The sequence below is a fragment of the Heterodontus francisci genome, chromosome 16 (assembly GCF_036365525.1).
Source record: "Heterodontus francisci isolate sHetFra1 chromosome 16, sHetFra1.hap1, whole genome shotgun sequence".
Taxonomy (NCBI): Eukaryota; Metazoa; Chordata; class Chondrichthyes; order Heterodontiformes; family Heterodontidae; genus Heterodontus; species Heterodontus francisci.
In genome coordinates, this window is record NC_090386.1 from 27,892,203 (window position 1) to 27,910,067 (window position 17,865).

The 17,865-nt window shown below is 43.1% G+C and overlaps 1 protein-coding gene across 3 annotated transcripts in view; it reads left to right on the plus strand.

Moving 5' to 3' along the window:
- The window catches only part of ppp4r1l (protein phosphatase 4, regulatory subunit 1-like), a 111,471-nt gene extending 93,964 nt beyond the window's left edge, over window positions 1-17,507 (plus strand). For all 3 annotated transcript variants that reach the window (XM_068048055.1, XM_068048057.1, XM_068048056.1), the window contains 5 exons: window positions 2,831-2,931; window positions 4,701-4,821; window positions 10,230-10,364; window positions 10,729-10,870; window positions 15,505-17,507. In XM_068048055.1, the coding sequence (XP_067904156.1) occupies window positions 2,831-2,931; window positions 4,701-4,821; window positions 10,230-10,364; window positions 10,729-10,870; window positions 15,505-15,653 (648 nt within the window). In that variant the 3' untranslated portion in view covers window positions 15,654-17,507. The remainder of the gene's footprint in view (window positions 1-2,830; window positions 2,932-4,700; window positions 4,822-10,229; window positions 10,365-10,728; window positions 10,871-15,504) is intronic.
- The last annotated feature ends 358 nt before the right edge of the window (window positions 17,508-17,865 follow it).

Here is a 17,865-nt window from a genome sequence, read left to right on the forward strand (position 1 = left end):
AATGAGTTGAAATTTTAATTTTTATACTTCTGGTGAGAGTTCAGCACTTTCCTTGGAACCCAGCTGATGCTTATGCTAGTTTATGGCCATTTTGCATTCAGGCCTATAGTGATGAGATTTGCACGAACTTTAAGTGTAACCTGACATCAGTAGAGTCTAACTTACAGATTGCACACATGGAGATACTTCCAAGCTTAGAGACTTTCCCAACAGAATGTATGTATGTACTATAGAGACAGTTTTTCTGAGTTTACTGAAGCTGAAAGAACTACAACCTTTTTTTAAAATGGTCAAGACAGTTTTCATACAGTGAAATATAATGTTTGTGCTGTGGTAATTTGCCTCTGTTTTGCTTTGGCAAATAGTACTTTGTGATTAAAACCAGCTCATAGTTTTATCCTGTTGGTGGTGATCCATTATTTTTCTGTCATCCAGATAACAGACATGGTGAGAATTGGATATATTTCCCAGTAGGGAATTTGTCAGAACAGTGGTCAATTTTGATACGCCACGCCAAATATGGCCAAGATGTTCAAACTACAGCACGTGGGTCATAGGCAAGTGGGGGAATGGTACTGACTGGATTGCTCAGAGAGCTGATATGGACTTGTTGGGCTGAATGGCCTACTTCAGTGCCATTATGACTCTGACTAAGCCCCCCCAACCTTTTCAACCTGAGCCATGCAGCTCAGGATAATTTGTCATCTTTGAATTTTGTGGGTTTGGAAATTTGAAAAGGGCAATTCTTGGCACTGTTTCCTTCTGGGTGGGTAAATCCCAGAGCAGAACATCAAATTCTGTTAGTCTCAGTAAGCTGAGAGAGGTGCAAATTAATGGGAATGTCCATTTCAACTTTACATGTGGTGCACAAGGCTCCTTAGCATATACTAAGCAGCTTACAAAGACACCAAGTCTGGAATCTCTTGTCATCTGGGAGCTATTTACATCAGAAAGGTTGGGGAAGCCTGAACTAAGATAGCCACCTTGTTGCCTGGGTGGAATCACGCAAAGAATAATTTGTGTGTGTGTGAATTCTATCATGCATAATTTGCTACAGGAAGAACCCATTAACGCTGCTCTCATTTGACAGTTCACTTTTGCAAGTTAAGTTCAAACATAGATTCCTACTTGGTCCAGATGGCTTACATCCTGGATTGCTAAAGGAAGTGGGGGTGGAGATAGTGGAAGGGCTTGCCATAGTCTTCCAATCTTCCCTAGATATAGGCAAGAGGAATGGAGAATGGCAGATGTGACACTCAAAGGGTGTAATAACAGTCCTAGCAACTACATGCCAGTTAGTTTAACATCAGTGGTAAGGTTTTAGAAACAATAATCAGGGAAAAAAAATCAACAGGCATTTGGAGAAGTTTCAGTTAATTAAGGAGAGCCAGCATGGATTTGTAAAAGGCAGATCATGTTTGACTAATATAATTGAATTTTTTGATTAAGTAACAGAGAAGGTTGATGAAGGGAATGCAGTGGATGTTGTCTATATGGATTTTAAGAAAGCATTTGATAAAGTACCACATGAAAGGCTGGTTAACAAAATTGAGGTTCATGGAATAGGAGGGTTAGTGTCAGATTGGATAAAAAATTGGCTTAAGGACAGGAAACAGCAAGTCATGGTAAATGGTTGTTTTTCAGACTGGAATATGGTGTTCCCCAAGGGCCAGTGCTGGAATCACTGCTTATTTTGCTGTATATAAATGACTTGGATCTTGAAGTACAAAGGAGAATTTCAAAATTTGCTGATGATACCAAACTTGGAAGAGTGGCAAACCATGTGAATAATATGAACTGCCTGCAACCGTACATAGGTTAGCAGAATGGGCAGACAAGTGGCAGATGGAATTCAATACTGACAAATGTGAGATGATGCATTTTGGCAGAAGGAATAGGGTGAGACAGTATAGACTTAACGGCGCAGGAACAGAGGGATCTTGGGGGTGCATGTGCATCGATCTTTGAAGGTGGCAGGACACAAACAAATCAGCCGTGATCTTATTGAGAGAGTGGTTGGCATAGCATATGGAATCTTGGGCTTCATAAATAGAGGCATAAAGTACAAAAGCAGGGAAGTAATGCTGAACCTTTATAAAGCTCTGGTTAGACCCCAACTAGAATATTGTGTCCAGTTCTGGTCACCACACTTTAGGGAGGATGTGAGGGCCCTTGAGAGGGTTCCAGGAATGGGGGATTTTAGTTACAAGGTTAGGTTGGAAAAGCTGGGGTTGTTCTCCCTGGTTCAAAGGAGATTGAGGGAGACTTGATAGAGATGTACAAGATTATGACAGGCTTAGATAAGTTAGACAAGGGAACTCTATTCCCGTTAACTGATGGTACAAGGACTAGGGGACGCAGATTGAAGGTTTTGGGCAAGAGATGCATAGGGGAATGTGCGGAAGAACTTCCTTACGCAGTGAGTGGTAATGACCTGGAACTCGCTACCCATGAGGGTGGTGAAAGCGGAGACCGTCAATGATTTCAAAAGAAAATTAGATGGGCACTTGAAGGAATCAAACTACAAACATTCTTGCAGCACAGTGCTATAGAACCATTAACGTTTTCTCCTAGGACTCAAAGGAATTTTTTTTTCTGTACTTCCCCTTTGTGGGAATCTTAAATACGCTTCACTAGAGAATCTCTTCTAACCTATCTGCTCTCCTGATGTTTCTCATATTGGGTTTGAAGACTATTAAGCGAGGTTCTGAGCTTCTGCTTGTATGAAGCACTCAACTGCTGAGGAAGGGATGGCTGCTTCCATTAAGTGTATTGTTTAACTTTTTGTATGGGTCTGTCCTAGAACTCATTGTATTCTCCTTGTTCGCAGCTGCTTCATATGGACAAACGTCGCGAGTACCTGTACCAGCTCCAGGAGTTCATGGTAACAGATAACAGTCGGAATTGGCGCTTTAGATACGAGTTGGCAGAGTAGGTGTTCTGTATATTCTAAGTACTGTTTAAAAAGATCTGTTAGAAAATCTGAAACTGTTCTCTTGCAACCATGTTGTGTGATTTCTCAAATGAATGAAAGTATTGAGCTAGTTGCCTGAGTTCAGCATATTGACTAGGAAATATGAGTTATAAGTCATAAGTTATGCAATGCTCAAAACACTGTTAAAAAGGTTAGAAAATTTTAAGAACAGCACATCTGCAGTAAATTGCCTAATTGTGGATGACAGCAACATGTTTGTCACAGCAGACATTATTGAAGCTGTTTGGACTGTAAGCAGACTGAAGTGTGAGCCAACTTTGTGTATTGCATTCCTCCTTCCACCATCTCCAATGTTTGTTTTCTCTTTCTTCCTTGCCCTCCCCACAGGAGAGAACTAGGTTGAGCTGTAATCCAGTTCCAAGGGTGCAGGCTGCCCTCCGGTGCCTTGACCATTTGTCAGACCTGCTATCATATTATTGGCCCCAATGTTTCTGCTCTGCAGTATTTGTGTATCGCTTTGATGTCTAGAAGAAAGAACATTTTGGGCTTACTGAGGCAATAGAGAGGATACACCAGAGATTCATTAGGATGCTGTCTGGTGTGAGGAAATAAAAGCACAAAGAAATACTACAAGAATTGAAAGTTGCCTTCCCGCACACCCCGCCTCTATTACAAGTTCCTAAAGGAGCTTAAAGGACCCTTCATTGGAAGGGATCGGTTCCCCGTTCCCCCAACCCCCACTCCTCACATTGAAAACCGCAGACTGTCCTGAAGAGTCAGGTTCTGGAGACAACCTCCAGGACCGCGATTCTCAAAACGCGTCCACTCAGGTTCCTGACCCCGCGGCCCATGCAACAGCCTGTTTGTGCATTTTAATTTAGTTTCTATCTTGATTGCATAACAATTGAGTGGCAATTTGCAAAGAGGTTCTATATGACCAGCTACCAGATCGTCTCTGGGCTCTGCCATATTATGTGATGCGAGCCTTGTCAGAAGTGATGTCCAGATGTGCGTGCTCTTGTCTTGTAATTCTTTATCATTGTAATCTAATTACCTGTTTTTAAAGAATAGCTGTCTGTAAAATCTGATGTATGTGAATCTCCATTAACTGCAGTAGAAGCAGACGTGCCATCTTTAGATTACTTGAGTAAGCTACTGTTTAGAATTATTCAGTGATTGACCCCTGGCTCCACTGTCGGTCAGGAACCACTGAACTTGATTCAGTAAAGCATATGCAGGCTTATTGGCTTTGAATGAATGCCAATGAGTATAGCACTCTAGCTCTAGTTTATTGCAGCGATTAAGCTCTAACTGGCTGTATGACCTTGTAACTATGATTGCAAATCACTTAAAAAAAAAAAAGCAACCTGTCTTTCTTTCCCTCCAACCCAGTCTCCCCAAACTCCTCTGCATGGTTATCCAATGAGTAATTGAGTTGTACAGACCAGGAAAGTTACAGATCTGTACTTGTCCTGAGTTAGCCTAGCTGGTAAGGGTGCTAATTGACTTTATGGCCTCTGGTTTAGGGAAGACAAGAGTAGGCAAGATTTTTGCACGTAGTTGTCCCCTGCAGATGGACAGTTTGCCAAGATTTTTACATGTGATGAATTACCTGAAGGTGTCTGATAGAACTGTACTGTGACAAGAGTTAGTTCTTTAAGAAGAGGAGAGGTGTGGGCAGAAAATGGAAAAGAGACACTTTCCTTGTGTTTAATGTGTTTTTATCACTGTTTTAAACGATAATATTACTCTTGACCTATTTCAGACAAGTAATTTTGCTGCTGGAGCTCTACAACCCCAACGATGTGCATGACTACCTACGGCACATTGCTCTCTCTCTCTGTGCTGATAAGGTTGCTGAGGTTCGGTGGATTTCATTCAAGCTGGTATGTGAGACACAAGTGCTGCTATATCAAGTTATTGTCAAATCATGTTTCAATTTTGTCTGGTTCTCATTGATTTACTTTCATTTGGAATTTAGGCCTGTCTAAGCTGTTGGGGGTCTCTCCATGGCCGAATCCCCAACCTGCAACTCTGGTTGCGATTGTCTAATTTTTAATTTCTGATTCTGAAATAGGGTTACCGTCACTTAATGTCTCAGGCTAGAGAGGCAGTTAATTAACTATCAAGGTAAGGGTGGAAAATGGAAACATAAACTTGTCTCAGTGGTAGCACTCTCTCCTCTGAGTCAGAAGGTTATGGATTCAAGGTCCACTTATAGGTGACATTTCAGTGCATTACTGAGTGTTGCAGACTGAGGTGTTCCTCTAAATGTGATGTTAAACCAAGGTCTGTTCAGGTTGATGTAAAAGATCCTGAGGTACTTTTATCAGCAACAACAATTTGCATTTATATAGTGCCTTTAATGTAGAAAAACGACCTTGTAATCCACTTAAGTAAGTATAAAAGGGCCTATAATTCAAAATGTTTAGAAGAGTGGGGGGAGACTTGACTGAAGTATATAAGATCCTGAACAGTCTTGACAAGGTGGATGTGGAAAGGATGTTTCCTCTTGTGGATGAGTCCAGAACTAGGGGACACTGTTTCAAAATTAGGGGTCGCCCTTTTAGGACAGAGATGAGGAGAAATGTTTTCTGTCCGAGGGTTGTGTGACTTTGGAACTCTTTGCCTCAGTAGGAGGTGGAGGTGGGATCATTGAATATTTTTAAGGCGGAGTTAGATAGATTCTTGTCAGGCAAGGGAATCAAAGGTTATCGAGGGTAGATGGGAGTGTGGAATTCGAGACACAAACAGATCAGCCATGATCTTATTGAATGGTGGAGCAGGCTCAAGGGGCCGAATGGCCTACTTCTTCTAATTCGTATGTTCATATGTTTTCTTGAGTGTCCATGAGTATGACTGCACAGGCTGTATTGTGCTTAGTCGCTGGTCAAAGTGGCATTGAGTTAAGTGGCATTGTTTAGACAATGCTCTTATTTTGTATTTTTAATACTCACTTCAGTGGAAGTTGTTTTTGAATGATTGTTTACGCCAAGCATTTGTGCTTTTACATGTCACATGTTTGGTTTTGAGAATATTCCAGCCTTAGCAAAAGCAAAATGTTGTTCTGACAAAAGGTCATTCACCTGAAAGGTTAACCTGAAATAGTAAGTATGCAAGAACCAAGTCTGTGGCACCACGGATGGCTCAGCTACACAGGAGGGGAGGAAAGAGTGGGAGAGCAAGAGTGATAGGGGATTCCATCGTAAGGGGTACAGATAGGCATTTCTGTAGCCGTAAACGTGACTCCAGGATGGTATGTTGCCTCCCTGGTGCTAGGGTCAAGGATGTCACGGAGCGGCTGCAGGAGATTCTGAAGGGGGAGGGTGAGCAGCCAGAGGTCGTGGTACACATTGGCACCAACGACATGGGTAGAAAAAGGGATGAGGTCCTGCAACAAGAATTTAGGGAGCTAGGTAGCAGATTAAAAAGCAGGACCTCAAAGGACCTCTGGATTACGCCCGGTGCCACGTGCTAGTGAGTTTAGAAATAGGAGGATAGAGCAGATGAATGCATGGCTGAGGAGATGTTGTAGGAGGGGGGGCTTTAGTTTCCTGGATCACTGGGTCTGTTTCTGGTGAAGGTGGGACTTGTACAAGTTGGACGGGTTGCACCTGAACTGAAATGGGACCAACATCCTTGCAGGGAGGTTTGCTAGTGCTGTTGGCAGGGGGTTTAAACTAATTTGGCAGGGGGATGGGATACAGAGTGGAGGTACAGTAGGGGATGATGCACAACCAAATATAGAAGAGAAACTAAATCCGTCTGGAAGGCAGAGCAAATCTAGACATGTTAAGGCACAAGTGAATAATGCAAGGCTGGATTGCATCTATTTGAACACAAGGTGTCTTACAAGTAAGGCAGATGAATTGAGGGTGTTGATTAGCACATGGGAATATGATATTATTGCTGTCACAAACATGGTTGAGGGAAGGGCAGGACTGGCAGTTCAATATTCCAGAGTATAGAATCTTCAGGCGTCACGGGAGAGGGGGGGTGGGTGGCGGTGATGTTCAAGAGAAGGTGGCATTGCACTATTGATCAAGGAGTCAATTACAGCAGTAAGGAGGGATGATATCTTAGAAGATTCATCAAATGAGGCCAGATGGGTAGAACTTAAAAAAAGGGGGCAATCACTTTGCTGGGAGTGTACTATAGGCCGCCAAACAGTCAGGGAGAGATAAAGGAGCGGATATGTAGGCAAATCTCAGAGAGGTGTAAAAATAATAGGGTAATAATAGTAGGGGGTTTCAACTTCCCAATATTAACTGGGATGATCGTAGTGCAAAAGTCTTAAAGGGGCCGGAATTCTTAAAGTGCATCCAGGAGAGCTTTTTGAGTCAGCACGTAGAAAGTCCTACAAGAGAAGGGGCGGTACTGGACCTAATCTTAGGGAATGAAGCCAGACAAGTGGTAGAAGTGTCAGTGGGGGAGCATTTCGGGTCTAGTGACCATAACTCTGTAAGATTTAAGGTAGTTATGGAAAAGGACAAAGATGGACCAGAAATAAAGGTACTGAATTGGAGGAAGGCTGATTTCAATATGATAAAATAGTATCTGGCCAAAGTGGACTGGGAGCAGCTACTTGTAGGAAAGTCTACCTCAAACCAGTGGGAGTCATTCAAAAAGGAAATAGTGAGAGTTCAGGGCAAACATGTTCCTGTAACGGTGGAGGGTATGATCAACAAGTCCAGGGAACCCTGGATGTCAAGGGATATAGAAGATTGGGTAAGGGTTAAAAAAGGGAGGCTTATGGCAGATTCAGAGGACTGAAAACAGCACAGGCACTACAGGAGTATAGAAAGTGTAAGGGGATACTTAAAAAAAAAAGTAATTAGGAGAGTGAAGAGAGGGCATGAAAAAACACTGGTGGGCAAGATAAATGATAATTCCCAAGGCATTTTATAAGTATACTAATGGCAAGAGGATAACCGGGGAACGAGTAGGGCCCATTAGGGACATAAGGTGGTAATCTGTGTGTGGAGCCGGAGGACTTGGGTGAGGTTATAAATGATTACTTTTCATCTGTGTTCACTATGGAGAAAGGCGATGTAGGTGTAGAGATCAGGGAGTGTATTGTGATGTACTTGAACATATTAGCATTGAAAGGGAGGAGGGTTTAGCGGATAAATCCCCAGGCCCAAATGAGATGTATCCCAGGCTGCTATGTGAGACAAGGGAGGAGATTGCAGGGACTCTGACACAAATTTTCAGATCCTCTCTGGCCACAGGAGAAGTGCCAGAGGACTGGAGGACAGTGAACGTGGTACCATTATTCAAGAAGGGTAGTAGGGATAAACCAGGTAATTACAGGCTGGTGAGTCTAACATCAGTGGTAGGGAAACTATTGGAAAAAATTCTGAGGGACAGGATTAATCTCCACTTGAAGAGGCAGGGATTAATCAAGGATAGTCAGCATGATATCATATCTAACAAATTTGATTGAATTTTTTGAGGAGGTGACTAGGTATGTAGATGAGGGTAAAGCAGTTGATGTAGTCTACATGGACTTCAGTAAGGCTTTTGATAAGGTCCCGCATGGGAGATTGGTCAAGAAGGTAAGAGCCCATGGGATCCAGGGCAATTTGCCAAATTGGATCCAAAATTGGCTTAGTGGCAGGAGGCAGAGGGTGATGGTCGAGGGTTGTTTTGCGATTGGAAGCCTGTAACCAGTGGTGTACCACAGGGATCGGTGCTGGGACCTTTGCTGTTTGTAGTGTATGTTAATGATTTAGGCATGAATATAGGAGGTATGATCAGTAAGTTCGCAGATGACACGAACATTGGTGGTGTCGTAAATAGTGAGGAGGAACGCCTTAAACTACAGGACGATATAGTTGGGCTGGTAAGATGGACAGAGCAGTGGCAAATGGAATTTAATCCTGAGAAGTGTGCGGTGATGCATTTTGGGAGGACTAACAAGGCAAGGGAATATACAATGGATGGTAGGACCCTAGGAAGTACAGAAGGTCAGAGGGACCTTGGTGTACTTGTCCATAGAAGGCAGCAGCACAGGTCGACAAGGTGGTTAGGAAGGCATATGGGATACTTGCCTTTATTAGCCGAGGCATAGAATATAAGAGCAGGGAGGTTATGATGGAACTGTATAAAACACTAGTTAGGCCACAGCTGGAATATTGAGTACAGTTCTGGTCGCTACACTATAGGAAGGATGTGATTGCACTGGAGAGGGTGCAGAGGAGATTCACCAGGATGTTGCCTGTGCTGGAACATTTCAGCTATGAAGAGAGACTGGATAGGCTAGGGTTGTTTTCCTTAGAGCTGAGGGGAGACCTGATTGAGGTATTCAAAATTATGAGGGGCATAGATAGGGTAGATAGGAAGAAACGTTTTCCCTTAGCGGAGGTGTCAGTAAACAGGGGGCATAGATTTACGGTAAGGGGCAGGAGGTTTAGAGGGGATTTGAGGAAATTTTTTTTCACCAAGTGGGTGATTGGAATCTGGAACACACTGCCTGAGGGGTGGTAGAGGCTGGAAAGCTCAACATTTAACAAGTATTTAGATGAGCACTTGAAATGCCATAGCATACAAGGATATGGGCCAAGTGCTGGAAAATGGGATTAGAATAGATAGGTGCTTGATGGTCGGCACAGACACGATGGGCCGAAGGGCTTGTTTCTGTGCTGTATAACTCCAACACTCTATTACTCTGTTTCTCTCTCAATGGATACTGCCTGACCTGCTGAGTATTTCCAGCATTTTGTTTTCATTCCAGCCTCAGATTGTGGAACCAGAAGTGTTTGCATTTTGACATCCAAGAGTTGCTCATGCCAGTTAGATTCCTGACCTATTGTCATTCAGATTAATTGTCGGAACTTTAGCCCTGATCAGGAAGCAGGAGGACGTTTGCACTGGCACGTTAATTAGTCTCAGAGACTCTCTGACTGCCAGCTACCAAAAGAAATGTATTTTTAAAAAGAATCTTTAAGTAAAATACAAAAACCTGCAGCATTTGTGGAGAGTACAGAGAAGTTCAAGTTTTGGGCTTCAGCCCTTCAGAATTGAAAAATGAATGAAGAAGCATTTTAGCAAGATCAGAATGGTGGGGAAGGGGGAAAGGGAGGAAGCACTGGGACCCCTGCCATCTGCCAAATAATTTATGTTTGGAAATGTTGGGATAACGGGGCACTGAGGGAAGTTGCTGAAGTGATACTGAGACTGCAGGGTGATGGCCAAAGTCTACCTATGGAATAAATTTGGGTATTTAACAGAAGCTGCTCCCTCTACTGCAGCTAGTTTTCACTAATGGGCCTTGTTTGTTGTTGTTGAGCAGGTAGTGGAAATCCTGAGGAAGTTCTATGCAACAGCCACCGACCCATTAGCCGTGAACTTCATGAATGAGCTCACACTTCGGTTTTGCCACTGTTCCAAGTGGATCGGACGTCAGGCATTTGCCTTCATCTGTCAGGTGAGTGAGTGAACAAAATAATTCCTTCTATCATTAAAATGGCATTACATTTTTCACTGCTGGAAGTAATTGGTGGTGGGCCAGAGGGAAGGGAAACAGAATTGAAGTTAGCTGTCGTTCTCCACTATCACGCTTCCCCATGCCCACCTCACCCCACTGAATATTTTGCTGATACTCACTCTCCAGGTTCATGCACGGTCACTTGGTGGTGTAGGTAAGCATTGTACTCCCTTAAGAGTTGGTGTCCATCAGGATAAAGGGGCAGAAAATTGTTTTAAATACAAGAGATGTGGAGAGCAGTAAAATAAATTGATGACAGTTGCTTTTAAAAAATATTTGAGAAAACACTCTCATTTCTATGCAGGCTGTTGTGGAGGAGGAATGCATGCCAGTGAACCAGTTTGTTGAACACCTGCTTCCAAGTCTGCTTGGCTTGGCTACTGATCCTGTTCCGAATGTTCGGGTGCTGCTTGCCAAGGCACTGAGACACACACTGCTGGAGAAAAGTAAATATGAAAATGCGCAGCTTTCTTAAAGGAGGATATTGATGGTTTAAAACAATGAACAACTTGCTGTGGAATTCTAGGAGTCATTATTCACGGAGTGAGCCACACTCTGTTTTTAGTTAGATTTTAACAGTTGGCGTTGGATATGTTTTAGAACTGATCATTATACTAGAATGTTGCACGTGTGTCTGGGTTTCTTTGTATGTATATAGATTCTGCCCAAGAGCAGTTAGCCTTTAAAATGACCCAAGATTACACAGCGATTGCACTTTAGCAGAATAATAAATTTTGACAGCTTTTGAGTAACACCATTGCTACATTTTTAGTTGTCGTCATTGTCAGTCCCTCAAAACGAGGATGACGTCTGCGAGGGTTCATGATTTGTGTCCTCAGGTGACTCAGCAGGCCAATCCTGGAACTACAGGTCTTTGTGCAGAGAGGACAAGTGTTGCAGAGGGAGGGGTGTTCTCGAGCCAGGGTCCTGCTCTCTCTCCTCCTGCTTTCATTGCTTCTCCGCAGCAGAGTTTCTGCAGTCAGTTTCCATCTGTGTTGTGACTTTTTGGATGAGGCATCGCCACATTGCACGGTTAGCAGCAAGTTCCTCCCGCGCTCCTATGTCAATTTATCCTCTTTTCAATACTCTTTTCAGTGTCCTTAAAAGGTTTTCTCCTCCTTGAGATCGCGTGCCATCTTTAAGTTATGAAAAGAGGATCTGCTTTGGAAGCCAATTATTTGGCATGCGGACGCAATGTCCAGACCAGCAGAGCTGCTTTCACATGATCACAGTTGCGATACTGGAGGAAATGGCTTCGGTGAGGATGCTGAAGTTTGTTCACCTGTCGTCCTACTTGACCACTTGGTAGAAATTCTCCAACGACAGAAGGTGCCTTTGCTAGGTGACCCAAGTGTCTCTGCCATATAGAAGTGTGGTGACAACAACAGAACTGTAAACTAAAGCCTTTGTCCTCTTATGGAGATCTCTGTTGTTGAAGACACGGTTATGCAATTTTTTGAAGGCTGTGCTGGATCTCTACTTCAGAGGTGACCTTTTGAGAAACATAGCTGCTGAGATATAGGAATTGTTCAACGATTCCAAAAGTCTCCCCATCGATAAGAATAGCTGGAGATGTAGGTGCTTGTCTGGGGGAGGGCTAGTGGAGGATTTGGGCTTGCTGATGTTGAGAGACCAACCCTTTTGTATGCAGAGTTGAAGAGGTTGTGCATGGTCTGAATGTCACTTGCAGCATGGGCCACAATGGCACAGTCATGGGCATATTTTAAGTCATGAATGTGGAGAGTCAGTTAGTCTTTGCTTTCAACCTGTTAAGATTGAAAAGTTTCCTGTCGAGTCGAGACTCAATCATGACCCCTTGTGGAAGTTGGTCACATATAAGTTCCATGACCAGGTTGAGGTAAATAGTGAAGAGAGTTAGTGAAATTACACAGCCTTGCTTGACACCTAATTGGATATGAAAGGGCTCAGTCTCCAATCCATTGCAAAGGATGGTTGCTGTCACACAAGAGTCAGAGGATGGTAACATATATTGCTGGGTTAGGGTTAGGAGGACTTTCCAGAGAGCTTTGTGGTTGATGGAATCAAAAGCCTTTGACAGTTCAGTAAAGGTCATGTAGAGCTCTTTACATTTTTTCTTGGATTTGTCGAGCAACAAAGATCATATCAGTGGTTCCCCTGGATGGCCGGAAATCACATTGCGTCTCCGGAAGAATGTCTTCGCTGATGGGTAGGAGATGGTTCAGGAGGATTCATGTGAGAATCTTCACCACTGTTGACAGAAGGGATATTTCTCTATAGTTCCCACAAATTGACTTTTCACCCTTCTTAAAAAGTGCAACAGTGATGGCATTGCAGAAGTCGGGAGGTAGTACCTCTCAAATTTTTGTAAAAAGATCTGAGAGTTTGAGCAAGAGTTCATGACCACCAGCTTTATAGATTTTGCAGAGATATTTTCTAATAATGTAGGGGTAGGCCATTCAACTCCTTGAGCCCATTCTGCCATTCACTTAGATCATGGCTGACTGCTACCGTAATTCAATTTTCCCACCATAGCTCTATATCCTTTGATATAAAATAATAAAAATCTATCAATGGCGGTGTTGAAAATTTCAACTGTTCAGCATCCACATCCTTTTGGGGAAGAAAAGTCCAAATTTCCAATACCCTTTGTGTGAAAAAGTATTCCTGATTTCGCTCCTAAATGGCCTAATTCTTGTATTAAGGTTATGCTCCCTTGTACAGGATCCCCCACCAGAGGACACCACTTCTCTATATCTACTCCATTGAATCCTTTTATCATTTTAAACCCCTCAATTATATTGCATTTTAAACTCAAGTGAATACAACACAAGTTTATGCAACCTGCCATAATTAACCCTTTAAGCCCTAATATTTTGGTGAACCTGCTCTGAACATTCTCCAAGGCTATTGTATGCTTCCTGAAGCATAAAAACTGATCACAGTACTCCAGGTGGGATCTGACCAAGTATCCATACAACTGAAGCGTAACCTCCGTTTTTGTATTACAAACCCTTTGAGATAAAGGCCAACATTCCATTTGCCTCTGATTATATTCTGTACCTATACATTAGCTTTTAGTGATTTATGTACTATGTACCTGGACATCCAAATCCCTGTGCTGCTGTGTAGCTCCTAGTCTTTCATCGTAGATAAATTGGAATATTTTCATTCTAAGCTGCAAGGTGGAACTTGCATTTTCCCACATTTACCTCCATGTGGCACAGTTTTGGCCACTGACTTTATCTGTCTATGCCCCTTTTCAGTCATAAAAACTGGGAATTGGCTAGCCATTCTGCAAAGCAGCTGGTCCCACTGTGACAGTCAAAAGGATTTTTTGAATCCAGGCAAAGTTTGAGTGTAATCCAGAAATATCTAAAACGTGAACTGTCTGAGTTTACAAACTGCTTGTCAGGTGATTGGAGGAGATGCTGCGAAAGTGGAAAATCTCCTGCAATGGGTTTTCAAATACTGGTCGTGTATAACTCTGAGAATGGCCAGTTTTGCTCACTTTCAGTTGTTACTTTTTTCTATATGAACACTAATGAATTGCTACATTTACTTTTTAAATTCTTCTAATTCCTCAGTGGTTTAATGAGTAAACAGTGATACCGTCCCTACTGTTTGAACCCCGGGCTGAGAGAATGTGCTGTTAGCTAATCCGAGCTGGGGCTCCAGTTTGGTGTGGGGGGAAAGGCTGTACAATTGACCTCTGCAGCCTTGGACTTGGGAGAGAGAACAAAATGGCCCAGGATCTTCAGGGTAGTTTCCTCGGCCCAGCAATCTTCAACTGCTTCATCAATGACCGTCCCCTCCACCCCAACATAAGGTCAGAAGTGGGGATGTTCTGAGCCGAGTAATTCACCTCCTGACTCCCCAAAGCCTTTCCACAATCTACAAGCCTCAGGTCAGGAGTGTGATGGGATACTTCTCACCTACTTTTGTGACTTCAGCTCCAACAACACTCAAGAAGTTCAACACTATCCAGGAAAAGGCAGCGCAGTTGATTGGCACCCCATCCACCACCCTAAACATTCAGTCCCTCCACCACCAGTGCACAGCGGCTACACAGTGTGTCATCTACAAAATGCCAGGGTTGCTTCAGTAGCACCTCCCAAACACTGCACCCTTTATAACCTAGAAGGACAAGGGCAGCAGCCAGATGTGAATACCATCACCTGCAGGTTCCTCTCCAAGTCACACACCATCCTACTTGGAATTATATCACCAATCCTTCATAATCACTTGTTCAAAATCTTGGAACTCCCTATCTAACAGCACTGTGGGTGTACCTACACCATATGGACTGCAGCGGTTGAAGAAGGCGACTCACCACCACCTTCTCGAGGTTAATTAGGGATGGGCAATAAATTCTTGCCTCGTCAGCGGTGCCTACATCCCATGACCAAATTTATAAAAAGTGTTCCTGCTTCTGATCAATATTCAGTAACTCCTGTCCTGCTAGAAAGTATGCATGGTCAGCTAGTGAGAACCGAGCCAAACTAACTGACGTCACTACACCGGGCTCTACTTACGAAAAGTAGTCTTGTGGATGAACTTTCTGGAGAGTTTTCGGGGCTTGTGAAACTGGCACAGTAAAGAGTTGGTACCTTCAGGAGAATTGGGGGGGTGCAGGTGGGAAGGAGGGAAGCTTGTCATTTGAGAGTTTTGTATACTGACTAGATTGCACTTCCAGAACTTGCAAGTTTTTTTTAAAGGGAATTCTTACAAAAAACTGTTGCTACTGGCAGGAAGATCAGTAACCAGTGGGTACGGATATAAAGTAATCAGCAGCAAAGTCGGCTGGGGACAGGGCAGGGTGGGAAATGAGAAATTTGTTTATTCAGTGAGTTATGATGATCTGGAAAGCACTGCCCTGAAGCAGATTCAATGGTAACTTTTAAAAGGGAATTCAATATATACTTGAAAAGTAAAAGTTTGCAGGACTATTGAAAGAGAAAGAATGGGACTAACTGGTAGCTCTTTCAAAAAGCTGGCATAAGCATGATGGGCTGAATGGCCTCCTTAGCTGTATAATTTTTAAGTGACTAAAGACAAGGAGGCTCTGTTTAATGCTGCACCAATTCTTTGTTCTTCCCAGCGTATTTCACAGAGGCCGAGAACCCTCACGTAGAAGCAGTTGAAGAGATTGTTCTGATCCTGCAGTCAGATAGAGACCGCGACGTGAGATTTTTCGCCAGCGCTGAGCTCCGGAACAATCCCGTAAACACCACCTCATTTATAAACTGAGAACCTTTTTCACGAAGTTGTCCAAACTTCTTAACCATACACAGTTCCTGAACTGTGATGCGTCCGGTGAGCCCCCGAGTCCCGCACAAGGTGGAGGCGATACCTGGCGGTGAAGTGGGCATTGCCTTGGTCTACAGGCTGGATCTGGACTGGAGGATGCAGAGCACCTTCCTGTTTGTTAAATATGTGTATAGATCTGCAACCGAGCTTTTATAAATGAGGGGAAGGGAAGTGGGAGAATTCACTAATAGAGCTGGAGACCACAAGAGCCTTACCTGCCCATATTTCCTCAGCTATCTACAGATATTTTTGGATCAAAAAACTATTGGGAAAGTTTCTTTTTAAAACTCCCTCCGATTCTTGACAAAGCCTTTTTTATTTGCTAAGATAGTTCTATTCCTAAAAGTAAACTTTCTAATTTGGAAACTCTTATGACTTTTTTTAATATGCGCTCCTCACCTTTCTAACTGTACAGATTTTTTTGTATTAATATCCCCAACTGACATGCATTTGTATGTTTTAGAAAGCGTGTGAACGCAATGATTTCAGATGTGTTTTAACTTTTCAGAAACTTGCAAAGAGATCTCCTAATTTTCCCCTTCCCGAAAACAGCTACTTTTCCATTTGCACTTTGGAATCCACACTGAGCTGTCCTCTTAACTGGTTACCGATTGACTTCTGCTCACCAGCAGGAAATGTGGTGTCTCCAAGTGTGCCCAGAGAGGAGATGAGCAGAGTCTGTACAGCTTTACTGCTCCCCCTGCACAACCCCCCCCTCCCACCCCATCCCTTTTTCCTGGGTAACTGAGCCAGGTTAGTTGCAGGAAACCTAACCAGGAAGATGCAGCTGCGCTTGTGAGACCAGCACACTGGGCTTCACTGGCTGTTTTAGCAAGTGCGTTTTAACACTCTCCCTCTCTCTCTTTGAATTCACAAGGTAATTGGGAACACTGCTGTAGAGTTTGATAGCACTGAGAATGCAGTTCATACCACTAATGAAAAATGCTACAGAATTGATATTCAGAGTTGAACGCAGTAAATGTGAGGTAGAATGAGCTTTAATTTTTTAAAAAATAATTTAAATGTTTTTATCCTTGAACCAGCTGCTACGGGTTCCGTATCTGATCGGTATGTGGTAAGGGCTTGGAGATGGGACTGCAGGGTACTTCCAAGGTAATGTAGGGGTACATAACGTCTCCATCTAACTATTTTTGGTGTTGAATTCATCTTGAATAGTGCTCTGGAGATATGCTGGTGCTAGTCTGTGCCTACGTCAGTACAGTTCACATTGTACATCAACTCATTCGGTGCTCAAAACCACACTTGCCACTGTTCCTAATAAGTTTCCCTCTCTTGAAGACTTTGTGCACTGTCAAATTTTGTAACTTAGCATAATGAATGGGGACCAGGACAGTTGGAGTCACTGTGGCAGTGAACGAATTAAGTGAGCTATACCTGGCTGGGTACAGAAGTTGAAACCTCCCAAGACTAGTTTTGCCTATACAAAAGTGAGCTGGAATAGCTTGCAAAGCATCTTGATGGGAATGGATGTGCCACATGCAAGTTAATTACTCTCAAGTCTCTAAAGGAGGCTTTGGGCGTTCCATGAATGTGACATCTTTTTGTTTTGCCATCTCCTCCTCCTCCATGATTTATGGGTGAAAGAAATGCCCTGCGTCAGGAATTCTTGCCTTTGCACTTCCCTTGTTTTGATGCCGATTCGTATTACCAAGCATTTTTTATTAAATGGTGTATAAGAATGAGGGTTTTGTATAGTGTAAAGGCTGATTGTATTGTAACTATAGTTACAAGTTTGAGTTTTTACAATTAACATTAAATACTGTGTTGCCGTAATGCTTTTGTGTGTTCTCTCATTGCTTTCATTCAACTCCCTTATTGGCACAAGTATACATTTCTTTCTTTCTAACCATTTATTATCAGTTCAATTAATACCAATATTAATAAAATAATGTGACATGGCCTCCAGCACTCCCTCCTATCCTGACTAAATTGTCACCTTGTTAGAGGGTGGCTTGCTCCCAAGGCCAATTCCCTCTCTGAAAGGCACTGATTTGCTGCGCTCTGGCTCCATGGCACTAGTTGCCCTCCACTTCCTCACCATTCCTCATGTATGAAACTAGGTGGTGATTATCAGCTGTCTATTCACCATAGAGATATTATAGGTGAGCCCTGGCCCTAGGGTGGAGGGGGA